Source organism: Sitophilus oryzae, unplaced genomic scaffold (genome assembly GCF_002938485.1).
Source record: "Sitophilus oryzae breed Bouriz unplaced genomic scaffold, Soryzae_2.0 scaffold_111_pilon_pilon, whole genome shotgun sequence".
Classification (NCBI taxonomy): Eukaryota; Metazoa; Arthropoda; class Insecta; order Coleoptera; family Curculionidae; genus Sitophilus; species Sitophilus oryzae.
This window is the reverse complement of record NW_022145749.1, coordinates 3,491,319-3,516,535: the sequence shown is the minus strand read 5'-3', so window position 1 is coordinate 3,516,535 and position 25,217 is coordinate 3,491,319. Positions and strand designations below refer to the sequence as shown.

General features: G+C 32.4%; 1 protein-coding gene across 2 annotated transcripts in view; it reads left to right on the top strand.

Annotated features, from left to right (window-relative positions):
* Window positions 1-25,217, top strand: part of LOC115884053 (fibrillin-2-like) — a 108,009-nt gene that overhangs the window by 60,593 nt on the left and 22,199 nt on the right. For both annotated transcript variants that reach the window (XM_030902512.1, XM_030902506.1), the window contains exons 15-22: window positions 799-1,049; window positions 5,533-5,862; window positions 12,489-12,793; window positions 15,792-15,915; window positions 16,326-16,473; window positions 16,529-16,716; window positions 23,014-23,205; window positions 24,311-24,556. In XM_030902512.1, coding sequence (XP_030758372.1) covers window positions 799-1,049; window positions 5,533-5,862; window positions 12,489-12,793; window positions 15,792-15,915; window positions 16,326-16,473; window positions 16,529-16,716; window positions 23,014-23,205; window positions 24,311-24,556 — 1,784 coding nt within the window. The remainder of the gene's footprint in view (window positions 1-798; window positions 1,050-5,532; window positions 5,863-12,488; window positions 12,794-15,791; window positions 15,916-16,325; window positions 16,474-16,528; window positions 16,717-23,013; window positions 23,206-24,310; window positions 24,557-25,217) is intronic.

Below are 25,217 nucleotides of genomic sequence, written 5' to 3'. Positions count from 1 at the left end.
AATATTTTTTATTTAATAACCGGTGAGTTTTTCGGAAAAACTCTTAAACAAGTATATTTTATTTTGTTGTTTTACATATTTTAAGATTTTTTATAAATTTGTACAGGGTGTTTCATAAAATATGACCATTGAGTAATCACGATTCTGCTTAAACTGCTTGACGTTTAAAGCTGATTTTTGGCAAACGGATTGACTGTGGGGTGTAGAGATTCGATAAGGAGGGGTTTCTCGAATCTCAAATTCGAAGAGGGTGAAAACGCCCCTCAAATATTACAATATTTGTTATTTAAAAAACGGTTAGTCTTTCGGGAAAACGCTTAGACAAGCATAACTTATTTGGTTTTTTTACATATTTTGAATTTTTTAAAAAAATCATACAGGGTGTTCCAAAAAGTTGGGTAATTTCTTAACCACGATTCTGCTTAAACTGCTTGACGTAAAAAGCTTATTTTTGGCAAACGGATTTTTCGAAAGTCAAATTCCAACGAGATGAAACTACCCCTCAAATATTACCAAGTTATATAATAATATGGCCATTTTGTTTTTTCTCATGCTGACATAAATGTGAGAAAATTTTATCCAGTTTGTATGTTAATGGAAACTCTTCCTTTGCTTTATCATCACCATTACAAATGATTAATTCGACGCGAACGAAGTCGCTGGTACACGCTAGTAGTATAATAAATCCAAATATTTTTAACATAAAACATTTGAATTTGTAATCTAAATTATATCTAAATAAATCTAAATTATAATATGTTAAATAATTATAAACTTTCAATTATGAACGTTTTTTAGTTGTAAAGAATCTTATAAATTGGATAGTGATAACAAAACCTGTATAGAAATTGATCCATGCGAGGCAAATAACGGAGGTTGTTCGCATGAATGCGTTAACGAAGAAGGCAATGCTGTATGTAAGTGCCCAGAAGGTCAAGTTTTAGAAGATAAAGTCTGCTTTAAAGTAGACCCATGTGTTAAGAAGAATGGAGGTTGCTCCCACATTTGTTACAATTCGAATGGAACACCCGCCTGCAAATGCCCAGAAGGTATGTTAAGGTTATCATAATATGAAAAATATTTATGTGTTTTATTAATTCAGATGCAAATATAAATATATTATGTGTATATATAGGGTGGTGACAATTTCGATGCTCGACATTGCCATCTCAGAAACTACGAGAGATACAAATTCGGTTAAACGGGACAAAACTTGCGTAATTAGAAATTTGACAAACACCTATGAAGAAAACTCCGGTATCTTGATTAGTTTCAGATTTATGTCAAAAAAATGAAAATAATACGTTTATTTTAAATGACAATATCTTCAGAACTATTGTATGTGTTGCAACGTAAGTTGATAGTTTTATATTTTTGATCTCGGCCAATTAAATGCCGTTTTCAGAAAATTTCTAAGCCTTTTAGATTCCGCACAACAACAGTCAAGTTTTTGGTTTCTTATGGCCGCCATTTTAATTTTTTATCCTATTAGATAGAACAAAAAATAATATATACGGTGGTATCTAATTTTTATTCATTATTATGTAAATTCACTAAAAAAATAGATTTTTTAAGAATTGGCTCAAAAGATCAAGTCTGCCTTGGAAATCCAATTGACACTTTATATGACAGCAAGTTAATTTTTGTTTACTCTATTAAGTCTCTATTAAGTGTCAAATCTGGACACAAAAATTTATAGTAGAAGGCGTAAAGTGTATTAACAGTCAACAATGTGTTCGTAAGTGAGGAAACACGAGATTTCTATGATGTTTACTTAAAAAATAATAGAAATTCCGATATAGCATGCGCAAGTTATAGAACATTGTATCCTGAAAGAACACAGCCTCATCGTACTATTTTCGCAAGGATTTCAAGAAATTTAGCAGTTACTGGTAGCTTTAAAAACCAGAGGGCAGAAATTTAAAAGGCTTAATGATGACAGCTCAGACTGAAATTAATCCGGAAACTTCTAGCCGTAAAAATAAGTCGCGAATGTTGTATAAGTGATTCTTATGTAGGAAAAATTATCAAAAAAACATAAATATTACAACTTTAAATTTAAATGTGTACCAAATTTACATTATTTTTAAATGCTGGTGATTACGAGAGAAGATTATAATTTGCAAGTAGTTGGGTAAAGTATTTTTTTTCTTGAAACTTTTTCTTCTCCTTTTTTTTCTAGAAAAATATGGACGGATGAACCTTTATTTACAAATTCTGATACATTTAACAGAAAAAAATTCACATTATTATGGAAAAAAATCCCCATTTAATTGGAAAAACCATACCACAAATAAGATATTCTTTGAACGTGTTCTTGACAATAAAATTTTAGGTTCTGTATTAAGCTCATTGCCTGGAAACTTATATGGTGAAATTTTGATAAAATAATTTAGTACTCACTAAAAACACGGTATGTCGCTAGGGGTAGGAAAAATAATTTTTAGAGGTTACTAGTTTATTTGGTTGCCTGTGATATGCATATACAGGGTGTTTCCTAATTAATCTAACCTAAAAATTAAAAATCGTTAGAAAACGGCTTAAGGCGGTCTCTTAATAAGTATATTTATTTTTTTCTCGCAACCGTTTGATGAACAAGAAAAACTCAAAAGATCAATTTTGTTGAAAAAGGATGGCCAGTCAAGAAAAAAATATATTTTCTTTAAAAAAGCAGTAGTGTACCATTTATGTTAAGCAAAATATCGATTTTTTTTTAATTTTTAACACCCTGTAGGTCAGAAAGGAAGTACTTTAGACCCAATGGTTATATAAAAATTGTTTTAAGAACACATGAGGAATCACACCACAATTTTTTAGACTAATTAGAAAACAAAGATAAAAGAAAATAATCTACTATTAAGATAGATATGAAACTTAATAGTAAAATGTTGGGTCAAAGCGCCCCTCCGTGTTTTTAGTAGAGACTACGTTTTACCCAGCGCCTTCGCCTTTTCTGCTGTAAATGTTTTTTATGTTTATATTTGAATTCAAAGGATTTATTTTTAAAGTTACACTGATATATTAGTATATCAGGGTAACTTTAATAAAACATAAGAATATATATATTTTACAGTTTATTTTTTTATTTATTTTACAGAGTTTCATGTAAATGATCGTAAGTCGACTTAAAGGCTGTCAAATGAATAGACAGAGATTTATAGATTTTAAAGCGAACGAGAAAAAAATCAAACGAGGAATACATACCATATATTTTTCTTTTATCTAAGATAAGTCTTTGGAAACACGTGCATTTTTGCAGTTTCGTTAGTTTCTTTGCAAGATGCAACACAACAAGAAAACACCATTTTTACAGTTAATAAATGATAAAACTATTTCTGACTATGATATTTAAAATTTAGATAGATAGAAAATTAAATAACAAACAGGTATTTGCAGACGCAGGCCCAAATTCAATAAAAATCAAAATTTTTCCTGCGAAAATCGGGCTTATTTCACTGAAAAGGTATTTTTTGATTTATCAGCAATATCTTCAAGTCAAGTATATTGTCAAGTTGACAATATACAGGGTATTTTATAATTACTCTAAAAAAATTGTGGTGTGATTCCTCATGTGTTCTTTAAACAATTTTTATATAACCAATAGGTCTACAGTACTTCCTTTCTGATCTACAGGGTGTTAAAAATTAAAAAAAATCGATTTTTTTGCTTAACATAAATGGTACACCATGCTTTTTTAAAGAAAATATATTTTTTCTTGACTGGCCATCCTTTTTCAACAAGATTGATCTTTTGAGTTTTTCTTGTTCATCAAACGGTTGTCGAGAAAAAAATAAATATACTTATTAAGAGCCCGCCAGCGGAGAATCCGTTTTCTAACGATTTTTTATTTTTTAGATTAATTAGGAAACACCCTGTATATGCATATCACAGGCAACCAAATAAACTAGTAATCTCTAAAAATTATGTTTCCTACCACTAGCGACATACCGTGTTTTTAGTGTGTACTAAATTATTTTATCAAAATTTCACCCAATAAGTTTCCAGGCAATGTAACTTGCTATCATATAAAATGTCAATTGGGTTTCCAAGGCAGACTTGATCTTTTGAGCGAATTTTTAAAAAAATTAATTTTTTTGCGACTTTACATGATAATGAATAAAAATTAGATACCACCGTATAGATTATTTTTTGCTCTATCTAATAGGATGAAAATTCAAAATGGCGGCCATAAGAAAACAAAAACTTGATTGTTGTGCGAAATTTAGAAGGCTTAGAAATTTTCTGAAACTGCATTTAATTGGCCGAGGTTAAAAATATAAAACTACCAACTTACGTTGCAATAGATACAATAGTTCTGAAGATATTGTTATTGAAAATAAACGTATTATTTTCATTTTTTTGGCATAAATCCGAAATTAATCAGGATACCGGGGTTTTCTTCATAGGTGTTTGTCAAATTTCTAATTACGCAACTTTTGTCCCATTTAACCGAATTCGTATCTCTCGTAGTTTCTGAGATGCCAATGGTGAGCATCGAAATTGTCAGCACCCTGTATACAGGGTGCTGACAATCAGATCGAGTTTTCAGATCGAGTTTTCCGTGTGTCAAACTGCATTTTCTAGGCTAGTCGTAGAAAAAAAAATACGTTTCTTTTATCTATATCTATCAGCCCCAAAAAATATTGGTACTTATTTAAGACACACCCCGTATAATAATATTAATTTAAAAAAAGAAATGAGATTCATAGTGTTTTATATTATGCAAAAAGATTGGTTACATTATATTTAAAAATATTTAGTATGTTTATATTTTTTATATGAATTTTGTATGTTTTATGTTTATAATGTTTGTTGCTAACAAATTAAATTATAACTAATAAATAGTACGCGCGCACGTTATAATGAGATTGTCGCATAAATTGCTAGTTCCAAATCGAATGGAACACCCTGCAACTGCCCAGAGGTATATTACTGTTAATATAATATTATTAATATTTAGACACATTTTATTAGTTCAAATGTGAATATTAAATATACCATAAATATTATTAAATTAAAAAAGAAATGAGAATCACATTGTTTTATATTATGCAAAAAGAAAGGTTACATTACATTTAAAAATATTTAGTAATTTTGCAACGAACTCATTTTGCTGATTTTTGCAATAATTAAAATAAATTATTATTTTAAACGAATACCAAAAATTGCTTTTATGCAACAATAAACTAATTATTTTAGAAAAGTCAACAAAATCTTTTTTCGGCTCATATTTCGGTGGACAGTTCGATGCTTCCATCATATTGAATTTTAGATAAGAACCGTCCACACAGCCATTTTGAAAAATAATAGTAACTTGTGACATCGCTGGCGAAAAAGATAAATTTAAACCTTTATGTAAATGGGTACAAAAAGACACACTGTGTGCAATTTAAAATTATTTTTGTTAAATTAGAAAGAATTTAAAAGAATTAAAATGGCGATCTATGCAACACTTTTTGGTCACCCAGTATGGAATCATATTTTTTTAATGACTATTAATAAGTAATCTACTTAGTATAACTTTATTTTTAGGTTACATACTAGAAAATGGTACCGACTGTTCAGAAATCAATAAATGCCTAGTCAACAACGGTAACTGTTCCCATTTTTGCGAGTACATAGATCATGAGGTAAAATGTTCTTGTCCGGAGCAGTACATCTTGGTCGATTCTACCGATTGCAAGGAACAAAATCCTTGCGAGCTTAATAACGGGGGTTGTTCTCATACTTGCACTTTTGCGAACCATAAAGTAATATGTTCTTGTCCTGATGGTCATGGCCTCCACAATGAAACACACTGTCTAGGGAACCCTTGTCACGATGATAATGGTGGATGTTCCCACACTTGCAATTTTTCCGAAGGTAGGTATTACGATCAAAAATAGAATGAAATATAAAAACCATTTAAACAGATGATAATTTCGAAATAAATTTTGAATTCATCGTCAAAATACTATAAAAATTTCTAGTATAAAAAAACAAATTTAGTATTTTAGTATAAGACATAAATCGGAATTGATTAACGTATTTAATTACTTTCGGTCACTTCCTGTTTCACCGGAAATTACTACAACTTTTGATTTTTAAATGGTACCCTCACGATTTGTCTACTTTATATGATTGAAAATTACATTCTCAATAGAATGACATATAACTTTTGACACACATTTTCAAATAAAGAAATAGCATTTTCGCATCCCATTTCAAAGAACACATTCTCGAACTCTCGTTCCATTTTAAAAAATTGAATTATGATTAAAATACGATTTAGGCATCTTTTAACCGTTCAGGAACACGGAAAACATTAGACGATAAAATCTATTTTTCCAAAGCTTCTTGATTAAAAATTAACAGTTTTAACCGTAGATCATGTATACTTACGTGGATAAATCAACGCCATGAGCATTAAAAAATATGTCTCCAGCATCACGACATGTCATTTTCAAACCTTTTTTATTGCACTTATGAAACGTTCAATAGGCTTGTCTTTACCGAGGATCTTACTTTGCGCCCATGTGCATTAAAAGTTGCACGTATTTCCAATATAATCACAATTTTATACGGTTTAGAAAGTAAGGAGAAAGAACAAATTATTCATTGGTATGGAAACCAACTTTTCATTGTCTTTGAATTGTCATAATCTTGTCATAATCATATCCCATAATCTTATTTTCTGAGGTCCCCGAATTATCTTTTCATAGGCAAGTAAAGTATTCAGTTGTTGTTTGGTTGTTCTTTTATCTATATTAAACTACATGGATATTTTCTGGTTAGAACTCGTACGGAGTGACTAAATGTATTTTTTATATAATTTAATTTTTATGGCAGTAAACATTCAATTTATTGTTCAAATCAAGGGTTCAAATATATGCATTTTACAAATTAAATTTTTAAAATTAATGTTCAAATTTGGCGGGTGGACGCTAGGTCCTCGACAAGGATAGATCACAAAACATCCCCCTTTAGAACTTTCTTTAGTTTTTTCTTTAATGGCCATCATAGATAAATGAAACAAATTTAGATTGGAAAGTGCCCATAAGGACCATATAATAAGGATAATGTAAACACTATTTGGCGCTATTCTTGCAACGGACGCGACCCAAAACTTTTGAAAATTTCGGAGCGGTTCGGCTTTTTTCGGAATTATATCGCCAAATATTGTTTATTCAAATTTATTATTTTCTTTTAATTTTATAAATAAAATACAGTGTGTTGCATACCAGAAACTTTATTTTATATAAGGACATGTATGAAATACCTACGAAACATTGGAAACCGACGTTATGCCACGATCCACGATGGTTTTTGCAGTTCACAGTTCACAGTACAGCTTTTTAAGTTTTTAATGCCACTTTTTCACAATTATCACGGGTTGGAGTAAATAAAACTTAAATTAAACTCACAAGATAGCAATAATTACTTTAAAAATGGACGACGCTATAAACACTTTTCGGAATTTTTTCAATGAGAGCGGTTTAGATTTTAAAAGATTTTATAATTTTTGAAGATTCTGGCTTCTTTGACAAAAGAAAATTATTTCTGTTTTTGTTTGCGGTTGTTCTTAGCAACCTAATAGGGCTAATAGCAACCGCTATAGCAGCGCCAGATCGCGTACAACGATCCCGTCAGAATAAAACCACTTAAAACAAAACGATTTATTATGAATTATTATTATAGATATGCTGTTGGATGTAAGATTTAAGTCTTTTTTAAACTGACTTGTTGCAGCTCTGATTAGTAGTGTATTGGATAGCAATATTTCTTAATGATATGAAAAATATATTACCAGATGCCCTTTCTATTTAATAAGTGTTATTTTTAAATTTATTAAAGTATGTTGTAAGAGTCTCAATTTATTTTTCTTTGGTTCAGTGAAAAATAAATAGTCTTACTGGCGTACAGTAGGAAATTTAAATATCTCGGGCGCCACCTCTGTTATTTATAGTGGAAGAGGACCACGTTTCGCCAATACGGGTAGCTTTTATACAGTGGAGATACCAGGGAGTGTTGAAATGAAAAGAAATAAAACACACAGTTAACTATAACATAACATTAAGGCTTTATTTAATTAATTAACTATATGCTAAATACCCCAGGAAGTTTCACGACTTTAAATTGTAATGAAAGTGAAAGAAAATTTATAATTAATGACTCGTAAAATAAAATTTACAACAGCAATCGAGCACCTCTAGAGTTTTGACCGTATAATCTCGATATGCAACTCACTGTCCGATTTAATCACGCGAATTCAAAGCGCGTTTTTGACATGACGCTCTAGTAAATAAAACGACGCGAGTTTCTAACCGGCGTCTAACTTAACGGCGTCCTAGTAAACACAGACATGTACGTACCGGAGCGATATACTCTTTTATAACCCGACTTTCTAAACGTCGGCGACGTCGTTACAGACGTCCCGGGATAAACAAACGCGAGCCCTGGATCGTTCGCAGTAGAACGAAACGGCGTCCTGTGGGATAATTACGCACCCGAGCCCTGAATCGTTCGCAGTAGAACGAGACGGCGTCCTGTGGGATAGATAGGCACGCGAGCCCTGGATCGTTCGCAGTAGAACGAAACGGCGTCCTGTGGGATAGATACGCACGCGAGTCCTGGATCGTTCGCAGTAGGACGAAACGGAGTCCTGTGGGATAGGTACGCACGCGAGCCCTGGATCGTTCGCAGTAGAACGAAACGGCGTCTGGATAAGCACAGTCCACACCGCCCGGTCAGGACCACCTCGGGATGTCGGCGAGATCCCACGGCGCTCCTGATGAGAATACGGGAACTACAGAACCAGTCGCGGGATGGACGAGATCCTGCCTTAGTTCCAAGAACATTCGCGACCCGTGCGTTTACTGTACCACCTTGCTCGTTATCTCTCTCACGCTCCTTCTTTCCCCTAACAAAAGAAATCGTTCTTCGCGTCCACGCGATCCGTTCAGCTCCCCAACCTGCTAGAGGACAGTTGGCCCTGAACGAACACAAGTTTTGCCGGCTTTTACGATCGCGCGCTTTCCTCGCGTCCACGTGATCCGTTCAGCTCCCCAACCTGCTAGAGGACAGTTGGCCCTGAACGAACATAAGTTTTGCCGGCCTTTGCGATCGCGCGTTCTAACTATCTCTGTCTCCCTTATCCCTATAACGCGTCAAGGCAGTAAAGTAAACGGTTTTAACAATAAAAAGAATACGACCTACTCTCGATCACTTTGGCGGTGGGTGCTTACCTTATACAATACGGCGGCAGGCGGCAGGCGGCTGGCAGCTGGCAGCAGGACACTTGGCAGGGCACTCCGGGCTCGAACTTCACTGTTCACGTGCGACCACACAACTAACTCTGTAGTGCCAGTACTGCCCATGGTACAAAGAATACAAGGTATGATCGATAGCGGCTCCAATTTCGTTCAGTTCGCGCATACCACCTGTGACGTCACTAGGAAAATAATGAATAAATACAAAATAAAGAAAGTTGACAGGAGATCTGTATTTTTTGGGGTTATGGTTAAGAATTGTTTATTTTTAAGACTTTTTAGTTCGTTTAATTTAATAATTACCAAAACCATCAGTTCCAAAAATACATTTAAAAATAATAATTATCTATTAACATGGATTTGGACGATAATAGGTAAGAATACTAAATTTATTTCTATATTCGGTATAAAATTGTTTATTAGGTTTTAGTTTGCGATGTTTATGGTAAATAATTTTCATGTTCATTGCCTCTGAATTCACATGAGGACAGAGATGAGGATATCTATGGAAAAGTAACCACAAGAGGAATTGTTACATCATTTAAAAAATGTTGGAAAGTTTATTGTTTCCCATCGAACAGTAGAAAATGCCAATGCAGATGAATGTATTGTAATTGTGATAGAAGTAATTCCAAGGGTGAAGTTTATTATAATTAGTGGAAGTAATTCCAAGGGTGAAGTTTATTATAATTAGTGACCTGTGCTTTTTATATGTAGATGTTTCAGGTTTTGAGAATAAATCGGTTGAACGAAACCCAAAATTTAGAGGAAGATGCCCATCAAGGATTATATAGCTCAAATTTCCTTTAATGGTAGGCAATTATTCAATGCAAATTAACTTTTTAAGTGACTGAAATATTAAATAGTTTACAATATGGTATATCACTAAAAATATATTTTACTTTTAGGTACAATTAGGGCCCGATACATTTCAAAAAGTAGAATATTATTTTATAGTAAATGAGGTATTGTATCAACAATTAATTTATATTAATACCGGAGATTAAAAAATCACAGAATAAATAGTTCTTTTTTTATACTACAAAAATAAACTATAGAATACAACAGTATTTAAAAAAATAAATAAAAAGTTATGTCCCGGCCGAGATTCGAACTCCGGTCTTTCGCTTCCTAGCCCGACTCCTTACGCACTGCTCCACAGTAACTTGCTTAGCGATAATTCAATGACGGTATATAAACAAAAAAACAGGTTTATAACAATATCTTGACGATTTGAACTGGCGCGCGGAGTGTGCTGACCAATAGCGCCTGTTATCACCTGTGACGTAGCGACCAACCTGCGCAATATCATACCTTGTATTCTTTGTACCATGAGTACTGCCGAGGTACTCGACTACGCTCCCCTCCACTCAACCTGCACTGGTAGGGAGAGCGGCGCAAACGTCTCGGTTTCTCGCACCGAACCAAGGCGACCAAAACCGATCAAAACTCTCTTACAAAAATGGCAATTAAATATTTAACTTATTTAATTCAACAATAGAAACATTAATGAAGTTCATTACAATAATGAGTTAACAATAAAATACCCTGCCTGTCATTATTACAAGAGAATCAAGTCTCTATTATTCTAGTATAATATTAATATAATATACAGGGTGGCCCAGAAATTTTATGAACTTTATTACAATGTGTCAAAATTTTATACCGGTTGGTGCATCGTCGCGTCCTTTTAAACATAGGAAATCCCATGCAAATTTTGAACTGTTCAAATATTGGCTCCCCTATTGATTTTACAGCAAAGTCATAAATAAATTTATTAAAAGGTTTATGTATGGTAAATACACATGCCAAATTTGAACAATTTTGGACAAGCCGATTTTGAGTAATTTAAAAAAGATTGCATCTATTATTAAATTAAAACCGAACAGGTAACAATCAAACACCAGTCAAAATCTGACATACCTTAGGTTTACAAACATGTTACAAACTATGATTTTGTGATGGATTTTGTCAATGTCAAAAATTATTTAATTTTAATAGGTTGATTTTAATATTCGGGAGAAATAAACCGACTCACGTTAGATACACTGTCTAAGCTATTTCCCGCGTAGTGCCATTTTATCATGCTTACTTTTTCTTTATGTGTATAACAATAAATTATTATTACTAGTACTGAATATTAAAATTTTATTAAAATTAAGTTACGTTTGAAAATGATGTTGACAACTTAAGTATGCCTGTTTTTGACTGGTGTTTGATTATTATTTAAAAATCGATTCAATTTTTGTCAAATTACTCAAAATCGGCTTGTCCAAAATTGTTCAAATTTGGCACGCGTGTTTACCAAACGTAGACCTTAAAAAATCTATTTACGACTTCGCTATAAAATTAGTAGGTGAGCATTGGCTCCCCTATCTGGACAACTCAAAATTTACATGGAATTTCCAATGTTTTCAACGACGGCGACGATGCACCACCCGGTATATAAAATATGTTGTCGAATTGCATGGTTAACTTAGAAAAGTAAAAGTAAAGTAAAGATTTCAGTTAACGTCTCCTTTTTGCTGCCAGGGCTAATCTGGATGGGGCCTACTTTGTTTACGCGGAATCCGAGCCGCGGTCCTCGGTCATATCATGGTCAATGGCCTACCGACTTGGCAAGTGTCTAAATCGACTCTTACTCACGAGATATCCGATCTCATCCGGCCTCGAACCGGCGTGAATGAGCAGTGTGTGTCAATAGATTTTACACTTTTGCCTTTTTTGGACAACACCAAGATACAGAGTTTCGAACCAGTCACGCGTCCATCCACTAGTATCGCCTTACGTCGTTTAACTTCGGTGTTCTAATGGGAACCGGTGTTTCGACGTAGCTGGGCCGTTGCCGGCTAACTTAGAAGTGATAGACATATTAACATTTGTGTATATTTTATCAATTTTTAATAAAACTATTGGAAAGAAAGTACATGTGTAATATATTTTTGAAATTGAAAAAATAATGTGCTTAACATGCAATAAAACTTGACTAAGAACTCTCGAATTTGATTTATAATGTTTGTTCTATCCAGAGGTTCTATCTATGAGACAAAATCAAACTGTTTTAGTGCGCAAAATGTTGTACTGGGTTTCCAGAAAATGCTCTTTGTTGTTTTTTTTTTTGGTTTAATATAATTTAAACAAAAATCAAAATTAGTGAAAAACTGAATTAGAAAGATTAGTAACTAAATTAGAAACTGAATTTATGGAATAAGGATTGTTTATTAAAGAATTGTATTTTAGGTGAAATGAGCTGTAGCTGCCCAGATAATTATTACTTGGAAGGTAAAAAATGTTATAAAAAAGATCCGTGTCTGGTAAATAACGGAGGATGTTCACATGAATGCTTATCCGATGAAGACGGCAATATTGAATGCAGTTGTCCGGAAAACCATAAATTAAGTGATTTTAAAAATTGTATCTTAAAGGATCCATGTGAAGAAAACAATGGCGGTTGTAGTCACACATGCGCTTTATCAAATAATATCGTGGTTTGCTCATGTCCTACGGGTTACAGTCTTAGTAACACAGGGAAAAATTGTAACAAAGTAAGTAAAGCTTATAAGTTATGCTCAATGATAAAAGTAGGTATAGTCAGATTTTACATTCAGACAGATAATAGAGATGAGTAGGTGCGCATGGATACGAATCCATGGACCTCTCCCCCAGTTACGGTAGCATATTTGTAAACAACGTCCATGATCGCGATTCGGTTCTAGGCCGAACCAAGCCGAACGATACCGCGTAAACAGCATACGATATCGCAAATCCGTCTAGTAAATAGCATTCGTGATTCCAAATTTTAACTGCCTTAACTCCTCTTAAACAGCAGACGATATCGCGAAATTTGTTGATTGGTTGCTCGTAATCAGCATTCAAGATCGCAAAATTCGCAAGTCCAACATGTCTACCAAAGAATATAATAATGGTAAATAATATTTTGCAACAAAAATAATTGCTTCAAATCACCAGTATATAAGTTAATAGATAAAGAAATTATTAGAACAGTTTCGTTGAAAAGGAAGAAATTGAGGTAAGTTACAGAAATTAACAAGAGTAATTACTCAAAACAAATTAACTTAACTACAAAAAAACAGATATAAATTGAAACCAAAAAATTGAAATGAATAAAGTTACAGAATGTTTTAAATTTTTAGAAAATTTTACCCAATGCTTAGAGAATGACCCAGCTCCACTTCGAAAATTTAAAATAAAAACTACACTTTCTGTAGTACCGTATGATCGAATAAAAACGGCGTCAGCGATGGCTATGAAATGAAGATCGCTGTCATTTTATATGTAAAATTATATGGGAAATGTCATCGATCGTCATTTCCAAGCCAACTGGACGCCATTTTTTCTCGATCATACGGTATTTTTGCAGGTAAACTTTGACTTTTTCTAGTACAAGAAGATTGTAACTTAGTTCCTTCTTGAATATTTTTTTATAGTTAAGGACTCATTTTTTTTAAGAAAAATTAGGTATTAGAAACTTATATTGAGTTCTGTGGAAAATATATTATATCTCTATATTGTTTTAAGTAATTTTCATACGTAAGTTGGATGAACATCTGGGAATCTATTTTCTGTTGATTTCTCGACACTATTTTAGGTTTTACATTATAGTCCTCTATAATAATGATTTTTTTATGAATAAACAGTACGTCAACGTGTATTTTTTCGTACGATCACCAAAATTAAACAGCAATATGCGTGGTTGTTATTGGAAGGGGTGGCCGCTTGAAAAAAACCTTTTTTTATTTTTAGCTCGTTTGTGTTCACAAATTAAATTTGCGATCCCGAATGCTGATTACGAGCAACCCATTAATAAATTTCGCGATATCGTCTGGTGTTTATAAGAGGTGTTAAGGCAGTTAAAATTTGGAATCACGGATGCTATTTACCGGAATTGCAATATCGTATGCTGTTTACGCGGTATCGTTCGGCCTAGAACCGAATCGCGATCATGGACGTCGTTTGCAAATATGCGTGCCGGTACTGTTCGATGTAGATTCTACTGAATATCGATCCCTATCCGCGGAACTGCACTGTTAACTTTTATATTTTAAGAGTAGCATTAATGATAAAGTAGCATAAAATTGATGGAGAAAACTATTCGTGAGAAGGACGTGGGGGGATTTCTTTAGCGTTTCTTGTTGCCTCGTTCAATTTTGTTTCGTTTTGAGCTATCCAAAAGAGCCACCTACTTCTAGCAATTTATCCATTTTTGAGCTCGAAAACGTGGCGGTATCTGTACCCAAGGCAAAAGACTTTTTTTCATAAATCTCAGTGAAATAAGTAAACCTAGACGTTTCTAAAATAGCTATTGTTACGATGATATTTCGTTAATTACATCTTGTTTTATGTTGATATATATTCCACAAAATTAATATTTGAACACGCGTTTATAATATGTATAGTAGATATTTAACAACAAAACTTTTCACTTAAACTGCAGGAATACAATTTACTATATTTTTATGATTTAATTTTATTATAATGAATCTATACTAATATCTATATCTAATTAAAATAAGTTTGTATATTAATGGAAATTCTTGCTTTGCTTTATAATCACCATAGAAATGATTAATCCGAAGCGAACGAAGTCGCGGGTACACGCTAGTTAGTATATAAAATTGTATATGATATGTTTGTTTACGGTTAATTGATTAATATAAGAGTTGTATTGCTTGATGAGTAATATTGGTTGCATTCAATCAAATCAAATCAAATTGTAAATTATCAATATATTGAACTGATTGGGAAAGTTATTCATTGACCCAATGTCAACAAAAGTATGGTCCACGGACATGTTTTAAAAAAAATGTTCCTTTATTGTTCTTAAGAGAAATATGTAAACGATACTTTTATTAGCACTCAGCATGGTTTGATATAAATACATTCAACTAGACAATTAAAACTAGAAAAACAAAACCAAATTCGTAAAATAAACTTTGCTACAGACTACAGTATAAATGTTACTTTACCATAACCAGAAATAACAAATAACTAGACGGCTTTTTAAATAAATTTGTGTATATTTTGTTCATGAGGCGCAATACCGTGGATTATAAGCCGATAAAGTGTAGACCGTTAGTCACTGTTTTATATTTTTTTGCTATATTGTAATTAATAATATTAGACAATGATTAAAACTAAACATTCTTGTGTAACCTTTGAGGAATTACTGTTTTCATATCAGTTTTCCATGTTTACTTATTTTTCTGAAGCCACCAAAAAGTTTGACTTTGATTGCTTCGCGGGTGTCGATCTATTTCAGGAAACGTGGGAACTAATTTTTATAACACGGGCTTATATTTATCGTCCTATTTCCAAAAATGTTTTGCGAAATGTTTCGCGATATATTTCGTAAAACATTTCGGGGATAGTGTAGAGGCTGTTTAAAAGACGTTTAAGTAAAAAAAAATACTTATATCACAAAAAGGCACAAAATAGCGTGATTTATAACTATCATAGAATGAATTTAGCTTAGAAAATGAATATAAAAACTACTACTATACTTTTTGGTATTTTTTCATGCAGATAGGCGCATGTTACGTGGAAAACGGAGGATGCAGTAACTACTGTGAAGATGTGCTAGGAAAAGCTGTTTGTTCTTGTCCGGAAAACTTTATTTTAGAAGAGGACAATCGAACCTGTATTGCAGGTAATGCGTTAAATAAATTAGACTTAAGTATTTAAAATTTACCTATAGGGTGTTTCATAATTAATTACAAATATTTTTAGGAGGGGCCAATCTCGATAAAGAAAATATTTATTATACCTAAAACTAATTATAAAAAATACGTTATTGAAAACTTATACAAAAGTAATTTTTTCTAAATATTCTTCTTTGATTCTTTAAAATCCTCAATAACAAGATAACAGTGAAAAAATACCGAAACAATTGGTATTCTCTCTCTCAATAATAGTATTTACCTTGTATTTATTTCTTTTCTTCCTTCTTTCTTTAAATTCCAACCCTAAAATTACATTGAATCGGAATTCTCTATTAAAATCGAGATTTACTAAACCGTTTAAAAATATGTTTTTTAATAATTTTAATGATATTTGTAGAAGATGCATGTTCTAAAGAAAACGGAGGATGTTCGCATTATTGCAAAAACGAAAATAATGCAGCCAAATGTTATTGTCCTGACCACTTTGATTTGATCAATGAAAAGAATTGTGTACGAATAAACCCCTGTTTAATCAACAACGGAGGGTGAGTAAATAAATAATGTCTTTGTACTTGATAACTTATTTTTCATTTTATATAGATGCTCTCACGATTGCGAATTTGATGCTGAAGGTGTGAAATGTTACTGCCCTAGTGGATACAAACTAGAAGAAAAGAACTGCATAATAATTAATCCTTGCGATGACAATAATGGAGGATGTTCACATTCTTGTACAGCCATTAATGGACAGGTTTTATGTCAGTGTCCTCCAGATCATGACCTTATCGGTAAGACTGTCAGACATTTATTTGGAGATACAATTTTACTATTAGAATCGTGATAGTTTCAATGCTCATCATTTATATCCCGAGTCACGAATACGAAAGTCCAGTTGACGGAAGATTTCTTCTATAATAGTGTTGCTGTAAACAGCTTTGGAGGTATCGCGTCTCCCTGTCATACCCCTTTGCCAGTTGGGAACTCTGGGGTTGTTTTATATATCATTACTGTTGCTTTGGTCTTCTTTGTATACAGGGTGGCGCCTCTCATACGACGCGGAGACTCCAAGGGGAACACAGTTTGAATTGAAATGAAATTTTGTAAGCATATGTTGGTTAATTCAGAGCTCTTTTTAAAAATATAGAGAGTTCTATAGGGTGTCCCCCAAAAAAGTTCACATCACAGTTGTGTTTTTTTGTAATGGAACACCCTAAAAGAAAAATTAAAGTCAGTTTTATAAGAAAAGTATATGACTAAAATGTATAGTTTTTGACATATTTAACATTTTCTAAAAATAAAGAGCAATTTTTAAATTGCAATAAAAGCTAGCTAAATTGGAATTTTTATCCGGTATAGCCTAATATGTAGTTAAATTAACTATTGTTATTACTATAATTACTTTAAATCATCTTAAAAATTAATCCAAAAAGTTATACAGGGTGCACAAAATTAATATTGAACATTAGTCACCTTTAAAAGCAAGTCACTCTTTTATTTTAAATGGAGTATATTATTTGGATATTCAATGGGGAATTCATATCTCTTCAAAATACTATTAAGGTTGCCTACCCCTCAAACATAGATTTTCCTAGATATTTTCATTTATATGATTTAGATAGTGGCCGGCCGTAGCGCAATCAGTATTTTGTACTTTTGTACTTTCACAAAAGTAGTTTGTGAAACACTGATGTGTGTCATCACAGGTACATGCGAGAGGTAACCGACGCTCTGTATAGAGTATGGCACTGTAAGATGATTTTTAGAGTCAGTAGATCGTTATTAGTTGATAAAATCAAGGCGGCTTGTGATATGTCCGATGTTACTTCAACATAGTTGTCTAATTAGTCCAACTTTAACAACTAGTTATCATTTTGTGTTAGTTAAAACAAAATAAATTATCAGAAATTTTCCGAAAATGCAAACTTATCCTACATCAGGAAGAACTGATATGATTCTATTAGTTGGTGAATGCAGTGCGCATTCGCCAATTAATAGAATACTTAAATGCTCCCGATTTTACAGACAGTGTTTACAAAACTTGACTAAGTCTTGTTGACAACATGGGAGAAATAATTGTAGCTGCTTTTCGAGGTAGAACTCCAGATATGCCTTTTAAAATGAAAAGATCTTTCATTTTAAAAGACAATCATTTTCATTTCAAAAGACAATCATTTTCTGCAGTTACAGGAAAGGAAGCATTTTGAGCATTTGATTTCATCTAACTAATTGTTGTCACATAATTTTAGGTTTATATCTAGTTTTAATTCTGTAATACTTAAAATATGTTTTAAAGGTGTATCTCTTTATTACCGTTGAGTATTTTACCCTGCATCCTTTTTTTGTTAAATTAGCAAAAGGTATATTACAGCCACCCTAGATTCTTTTCAAATAATAAAGATCTACTGACGTAAAATCATAAAAATTAAAATATCTAGGCAACCTTAATAAAATTTTGAAGATATATGAATTCGCTATTGAACACCGAAATAATATACTGAATGTTCCATTTGAAATAAAGGAGTAACTTGCTTTTAAAAGTGATTAATGTTCTATATTAATTTTATCCCACCCTATATAACTTTTCGGGTCAAATTTTAATTTGATTTAACATACAATGGTTACTGTGAGTTACTGTAATAAACCTAGATCATACGTGGATAAGTAAATCACTATGGAAACTGTCCCAAACATATCAACCATAAATCAACGACTTCCATTTATCTTCTTTTTTTGTTGCACACGCGGTGCTTCTACTCTATCTATCCTTGTCGAGGCCCTATCGTCCACGCGTCAAATCTGAACATTAATTTTAAAAATTTAATTTGTAAAATGCATATATTTGAACAATAATTGAATGTTACTGTCACAAAAATTAAATTAAATAAAAAATAAATTAGCCACTCCGTACGAATATCAATATTCTTAGGAAATCTAACCAGAAAGTATGCATGTGGTTTAATATACATAAAAGAACAACTGAATACTTTACTTGACCGTGAAAAGATAATTCGGGGACATTTATATTATAATTTCAACACACCAAACACTTTCTTGTCATTTTTACGAGTATTTACCCAAAAATTAAAACCCAACTAGTAAAAAATAGAAATATAATTGCACGAACTTAAAATTAACTTCTCACTGAACACACTTGCATCCTTGGCTATATAAAAGCGGTCGATAAAAGAGTAATTAATACAATGTCAATACAATGTTTAAAATGAAAAACGCAACAAACAAGCGTCGTTACACAATGGAAATAACATTATGACCATAGATAAAAGAAAATAATCTACTATTAAGATAGATATGAAACTGAATAGTAAAATTTTGGGACAAAGCGCCCCTCCGTGTTTTTAGTGGAGACTACGTTTAACCCAGCGCCTTCGCCTTTTCTGCTGTAAATGTTTTTTATGTTTATATTTGAATTCAAAGGATTTATTTTTAAAGTTACACTGATATATTAGTATATCAGAGTAACTTTAATAAAACGTAAGAATATATATACTCTACAATTTATTTTTTTATTTATTTTACAGAGTTTCATGTAAATGATCGTAAGTCGACTGGCTGTCTAATGAATAGACCGAGATTTATAGATTTTAAAGCGAACGAAAAAAAAAATCAAACAACGAATACATACCATATATTTTTCTTTTATCTAAGATAAATACCTTATCGTCTTTTGGAAACACGTACATTTTTGCAGTTTTATTAGTTTCTTTACAAGATGCAATACAACAAGAAAACACCATTTTTACAGTTAATAAATAATAAAACTATTTCTGACTATGATATTTAAAATTTAGATAGATAGAAAATTAAATAACAAACGAGTATTTGCAAACGCAGGCCCAAATTCAATAAAAATCAAAATTTTTCCTGCGAAAATCAGGCTTTTTTCACTGAAAAGGTATTTTTTGATTTATCAGCAGTCATTGTCAAGTTGACAATATACAGGGTGTTTTCAAATTAGTCTAAAAAAATTATGGTGTGATTCCTCATGTGTTCTTAAAACAATTTTTATATAACCATTGGGTCTAAAGTACTTCCTTTCTGATCTACATCTGATCTACAGGGTGTTAAAAATTAAAAAAAATCGATTTTTTGCTTAACATAAATGGTACACCACTGCTTTTTTAAAGAAAATATATTTTTTTCTTGACTGGCCATCCTTTTTCAACAAAATTGATCTTTTGAGGTTTTCTTGTTCATCGAACGGTTGTCGAGAAAAAAATAAATATACTTATTAAGAGCCCGCCTTAATTCGTTTTCTAACGATTTTTTATTTTTTAGATTAATTAGGAAACACCCTGTATATTCATATCACAGGCAACCAAATAAACTAGTAACCTCTAAAAATTATTTTTCCTACCACTAGCGACATACCGTGTTTTTAGTGTGTACTAAATTATTTTATCAAAATTTCACCATATAAGTTTCCAGGCAATGATTATGACACATGATTATGACAAGATTATGACAATACGATGACAATGAAAAGTTGGTTTCCATAACAATGTATAATTTGTACTTTCTAAACCGGATAAAATTGTAATTATTTTGGAAATACGTTCCACTTTTAATGCGCATGCGTAAAGTCAGATCCTCGAGAAAGACAAACCTATTGAACGTTCATAAGTGCAATAAAGAAGGTTTGAAAATGGCATGTCGTGATGTTGGGGATATATATTTTTAATGCTAAACTTATGGCGTTGATTTATCCACATAAGTACCGTATGATCGAATAAAAACGGCGTCAGCGATGGCTATGAAATGAAGATCGCTGTCATTTTATATGTAAATTTATATAGGAAATGGCATCGATCGTCATTTCCAAGCCAACTGGACGCCGTTTTTATTCGATCATACGGTATATATCATCTAGGGTAATAAATTAAATATCACGAGATATCAGGCTATACAAGGTCAACTAAAATTTAGGTAGCTGCTATTGAAATTTAAAATTTTCACAAAATGTGAAATATGTCAAAATCCTTACATTTTAGGTCTGTTTTTAGGTATATGCTTCTTTTATAAAACTCACCTTTGTTTTTTTTCTAGAATCCGAAAATCAATTAATATATAGGGTGTTTAACAATGACTAAAGAATCCAAGGAAAAATAACACCCGAGAGCAAATTGTGACGATGACACCAAACAGTGCCGTGGCACATATTTTTCTTAACCTAGCTGTTTGAAGCAATATTTATATTTTTTGATAATTGTTTTGACTACGCCTATGGTGTATCATCCTAATTAATTACGAAAAAAACGTATTAAAATGTTAACAAAAGGTACAAAACTAGTATCGACGTATAGCACATATCAAGTACATATAGATGTTAATTGAAATTGAAGAATAATTATCGAATTCAATAAGAAAACGCTAAAAAGTTGGAGTGGACTGTTTATTTACCTATGAAACGTAACTCCTGGCTCTTTCTTATCGCTGCTGCTTTTATACTTGAAAGCTGAACAACTAATCACCATTGTAATAAAGTTTATACAAAGTTTACTACACACAAACTATTCAAAATCGCTAAAATTGTCGCTGGTGACCAAATGATGACTCATTGTTTGCCACCAAAACAAAAAAAAAGGTCACAAATTCTGCTGCAGCCCGTATAGGGGCGTTACATGTCCTTATTCTTTAGTCATTGGTGTTTAACCTAACCATTACAAAAAAAAACACACAACTTTGATGTGTAACTTCTGGCACATCTAGCACATTTCTAATATCTGACAAACGAATCTAAAACAGAGGAAGGAATGCGGGCAAAAAAAGTCGATGTTGTCACGTTTAATTATAGAAAAGCAAAGTTGCTCGATATTACCTATAAATTGAATATATTTTAGTTCATTTCAGCATACATAATTATATATATGCTAATATGTTGACGTAGTTCTTATTGTAATAATGTATATTTATCTAATTAACTGATTTCGTTCATTCTGCCTATTATAAAAGGTAAAGTATTTCCTTAAGATAAGGTCCGCTTAGAGTAAGCTGGCAACGCTGACAAAATTCATCATGGCATCCCGGATTCAATCAGTCTGATTGGTCGAGATTCTCGCACGTCTTCTCGCCATTACCCCCAACTTTATGCCCCTCTCTAGGAATAGTAGAAACAGTCACTACTATTGAAAAATCCAGTGGCGGTGTTATTGTATTGTGTTTTATATCTTTAACTTGATTTGTGTTTATTGTAATTAGTACACGCGTTTTAACAAATATTACTATATTTGGCAAATGACTAAACAAAATGTAGGTACATTTAAAGTAAAATAATATTATAAACTTTACTGAAAAATATTATAAAAATTCCTGATATATTTTTATGAAACCCCGCACGCTCGTGGATATTTTATGAATGAAATCGGCCATGATTTTAGAAAATTGCGATCCCCTTGCCGTTGCCCCGTTGTTTCAGATCCGTTTGTCAGACTGTATGTTTTCTGGGCCTTAATATAGGTTACTCTAGAATTTTGTTATCAGGCTTATTATTTCGTTTTTGTCTGTAATTCTGATATTGTTGTATGTTAATGCGAATAGCTGCTTCTTTCCGATAATGAGGAATTTCTTAGCGTTCTTATAGCTTTTTCTCTGTTCGATTGAAATTGGCACTTACGTACTTTTAAGTTTTTCATTGTAGTTTTTGATGTCTTCTGCAATCCTCTTTCTTATTCTCTTACATAATTTTGTGTATTTTATTCTATGTATGCTGCTCTCGGTTTTCATTTCTCTTTTTTTTTTAGAAATTCTTTCGTTTCATCACTCTCACTAGTTTATTATCGACGTTACGCCGCTGTATGTAATGTACTTAGCGTGTATACTACCAGATATTACTACTATTATACCGTATGATCGAAAAAAAACGGCGTCCAGTTGGCTGGGAAATAAACATCGATGACATTTCCCATATAAATTTACATATAAAATGACAGCGATCTTCATTCCATAGCCATCGCTGACGCCGTTTTTTCTCGATCATACGGTATTACTTATTGTTATTCAGTGATATTTCATAATACTAAAAAACGAAGGTGTGTAATTAACACAGTTTTAATTCATTATTTTTTCAGATAAAACCTGTTTCAAGAAAGATCCGTGCGCTTTTAACAATGGAGGATGTTCTCATGGATGCACGGTTGACAATGGAGAAGCCAAATGTCTTTGTCCTCCTGGATATAAACTGTTTGATAAAAAATGTTTAGACCAAGATCCATGCGAGAAGAATAATGGAGAATGTTCTCATTATTGTAACAACGTTGATGGTATGTGTGTATATAAATTATCCATAAAGATTATTATACAGGATGATTCGCGGCGATAATGTATGGTTCCTTTGTGGTTTTAGAGCTAGGTCGTTGGATAAAGGCCTTACTATGCCTGTGCTACTGTCGGTTTCTCCAGTGGACATTCTGCTTTTCTTTGATCCAGAGTTTTAGTACACTACGCGCCATACATTTGAGTATTCCCGGTACGGGCTCTGGACATAGATAGATAGGATGCCGATGATCCTTGCCTAGCTATTTCATCGGATTTTTCGTTGTCCTGGATGCCTCTGTGGCTTGGCACCCAGAATAACTTAATTCTGTTCCTTCGTGCCAGAGCTCCTAGTTCACCCAGGCATTCCCAGACGAGTCTCATTGATACCTTTGGGCTCATAAGCGTCCCAAGTGCCGCCTGACTGTCTTAGCATATATTGATGAGTTTACTTGAATAAGCTCTTCTGTTGTTTTCTCTCACAGTTTTCTCTTCTTGTGCATTAATAAAAGGTGTAATCCTAACAAAAATATTATCATGAGTAAGCAATGGTAAAACCACGATTTCAGCATATTAAAAGTTGAAACTTGAATTATGAGGTAAGGAAAGGTCAATACATTCGATCTCCCTAAAGTAGCCGTTTGAATATTATCATACAGGGAGATAAAAATATGTGTATTGCGTTTCTTGTGATATTGCTTAAATTATGTGCATTATTTTAATTGATCCCTTTTATATTTTTAAAAATAAATTTAAAAAAATTGTATGTGCACTATGTGCATATTTGAAGTCAAACTTCTTACTAACAGCTATTAAATTGAAGGATTTGAAGGACATATTTGAAAAAGTGTAGTTTGAAATGTTGAAAAACTATCTAATAAATTAAAAATGAATAAATATTTTTAATTTGATTCACTTTCGCAAAATTTGTATTAAAATCTGTCTGTCCGTCTGAGGACTCCATTCGGGTACCTCTATCCACGTGCAGAGTTGGGTTCTAATCGACCCTTGATTAAACTCTCGACCCTTATCTAAACGCACCTTAACATTAACCGTAGATTCTCGTTATTTTTACCATAAAAAATATTTTTCACTATGTCTCTTATCGTTAAGGTGTTAAAGAGTGTAGCTGTCCTTCTGGTTATATCCTGCGCCCCAACAAGAGAGTGTGTAAGGAGATTAACGAATGCAAGCAAAATCGTGGAGGCTGTTCACACGGATGTCAAAATACTCCAGGATCGTATCAGTGCCTGTGCCCACGAGGTTTTGGATTGGGAAGCGACAACCGTACGTGTGAGGACATCGATGAATGTCAAGTCAATAATGGCGGATGTGAAGTAACATGCAAAAATTATAAAGGTATAAATAAAATTGTTATAGTAAACGCCACGAATGTTTGGGAGTGATTCATCGGTCGCTATAGTCTGTCCAACGAGAAGATCCTTGACAGTGATAGATGCGTCTGTCGTTTTAATTTCAAAGTAGTTTATTTTATTTTACAAAGAAATAAGTTGGTACAACTGGAACGCATAGCAGGAAATTATTATATTTAAAATTTGACTGACAAGGGATTACTTCAAAATATTGTGAAAAAAACTGTATAAAACTGAAAAAATGTAATTGAGTTTTTTAATAAAAAACGGTATGTGTTAATACAAAACAAGGAATAAACAAAACAACATAAATAAAACAAACTATTTTATTATTAATAACACTTACCAAATTTTATAGGTACCTAAAAGGTTGATTAATTAAATTTAATCTTAATTTTTTAAACCAGTACCTTTGGCATTATTTTTCTTGTGCAGTACTAAAATCCATTATTTACGTAACGTGTGATGTCGATATTTTACAGCTACTCCAGTTTTTAGCATGTGTTTAGTATGGTCCTTCTACCATATTCGAGATGCACTTATCTACGACGAGATGGTATACGAACTTTAATGATGGTAACTTTATTGGTGTATAAGACTTTTTGCCTGGGCAGCGAGTATTAACCATAAACTGTGTTCTGGGTCTA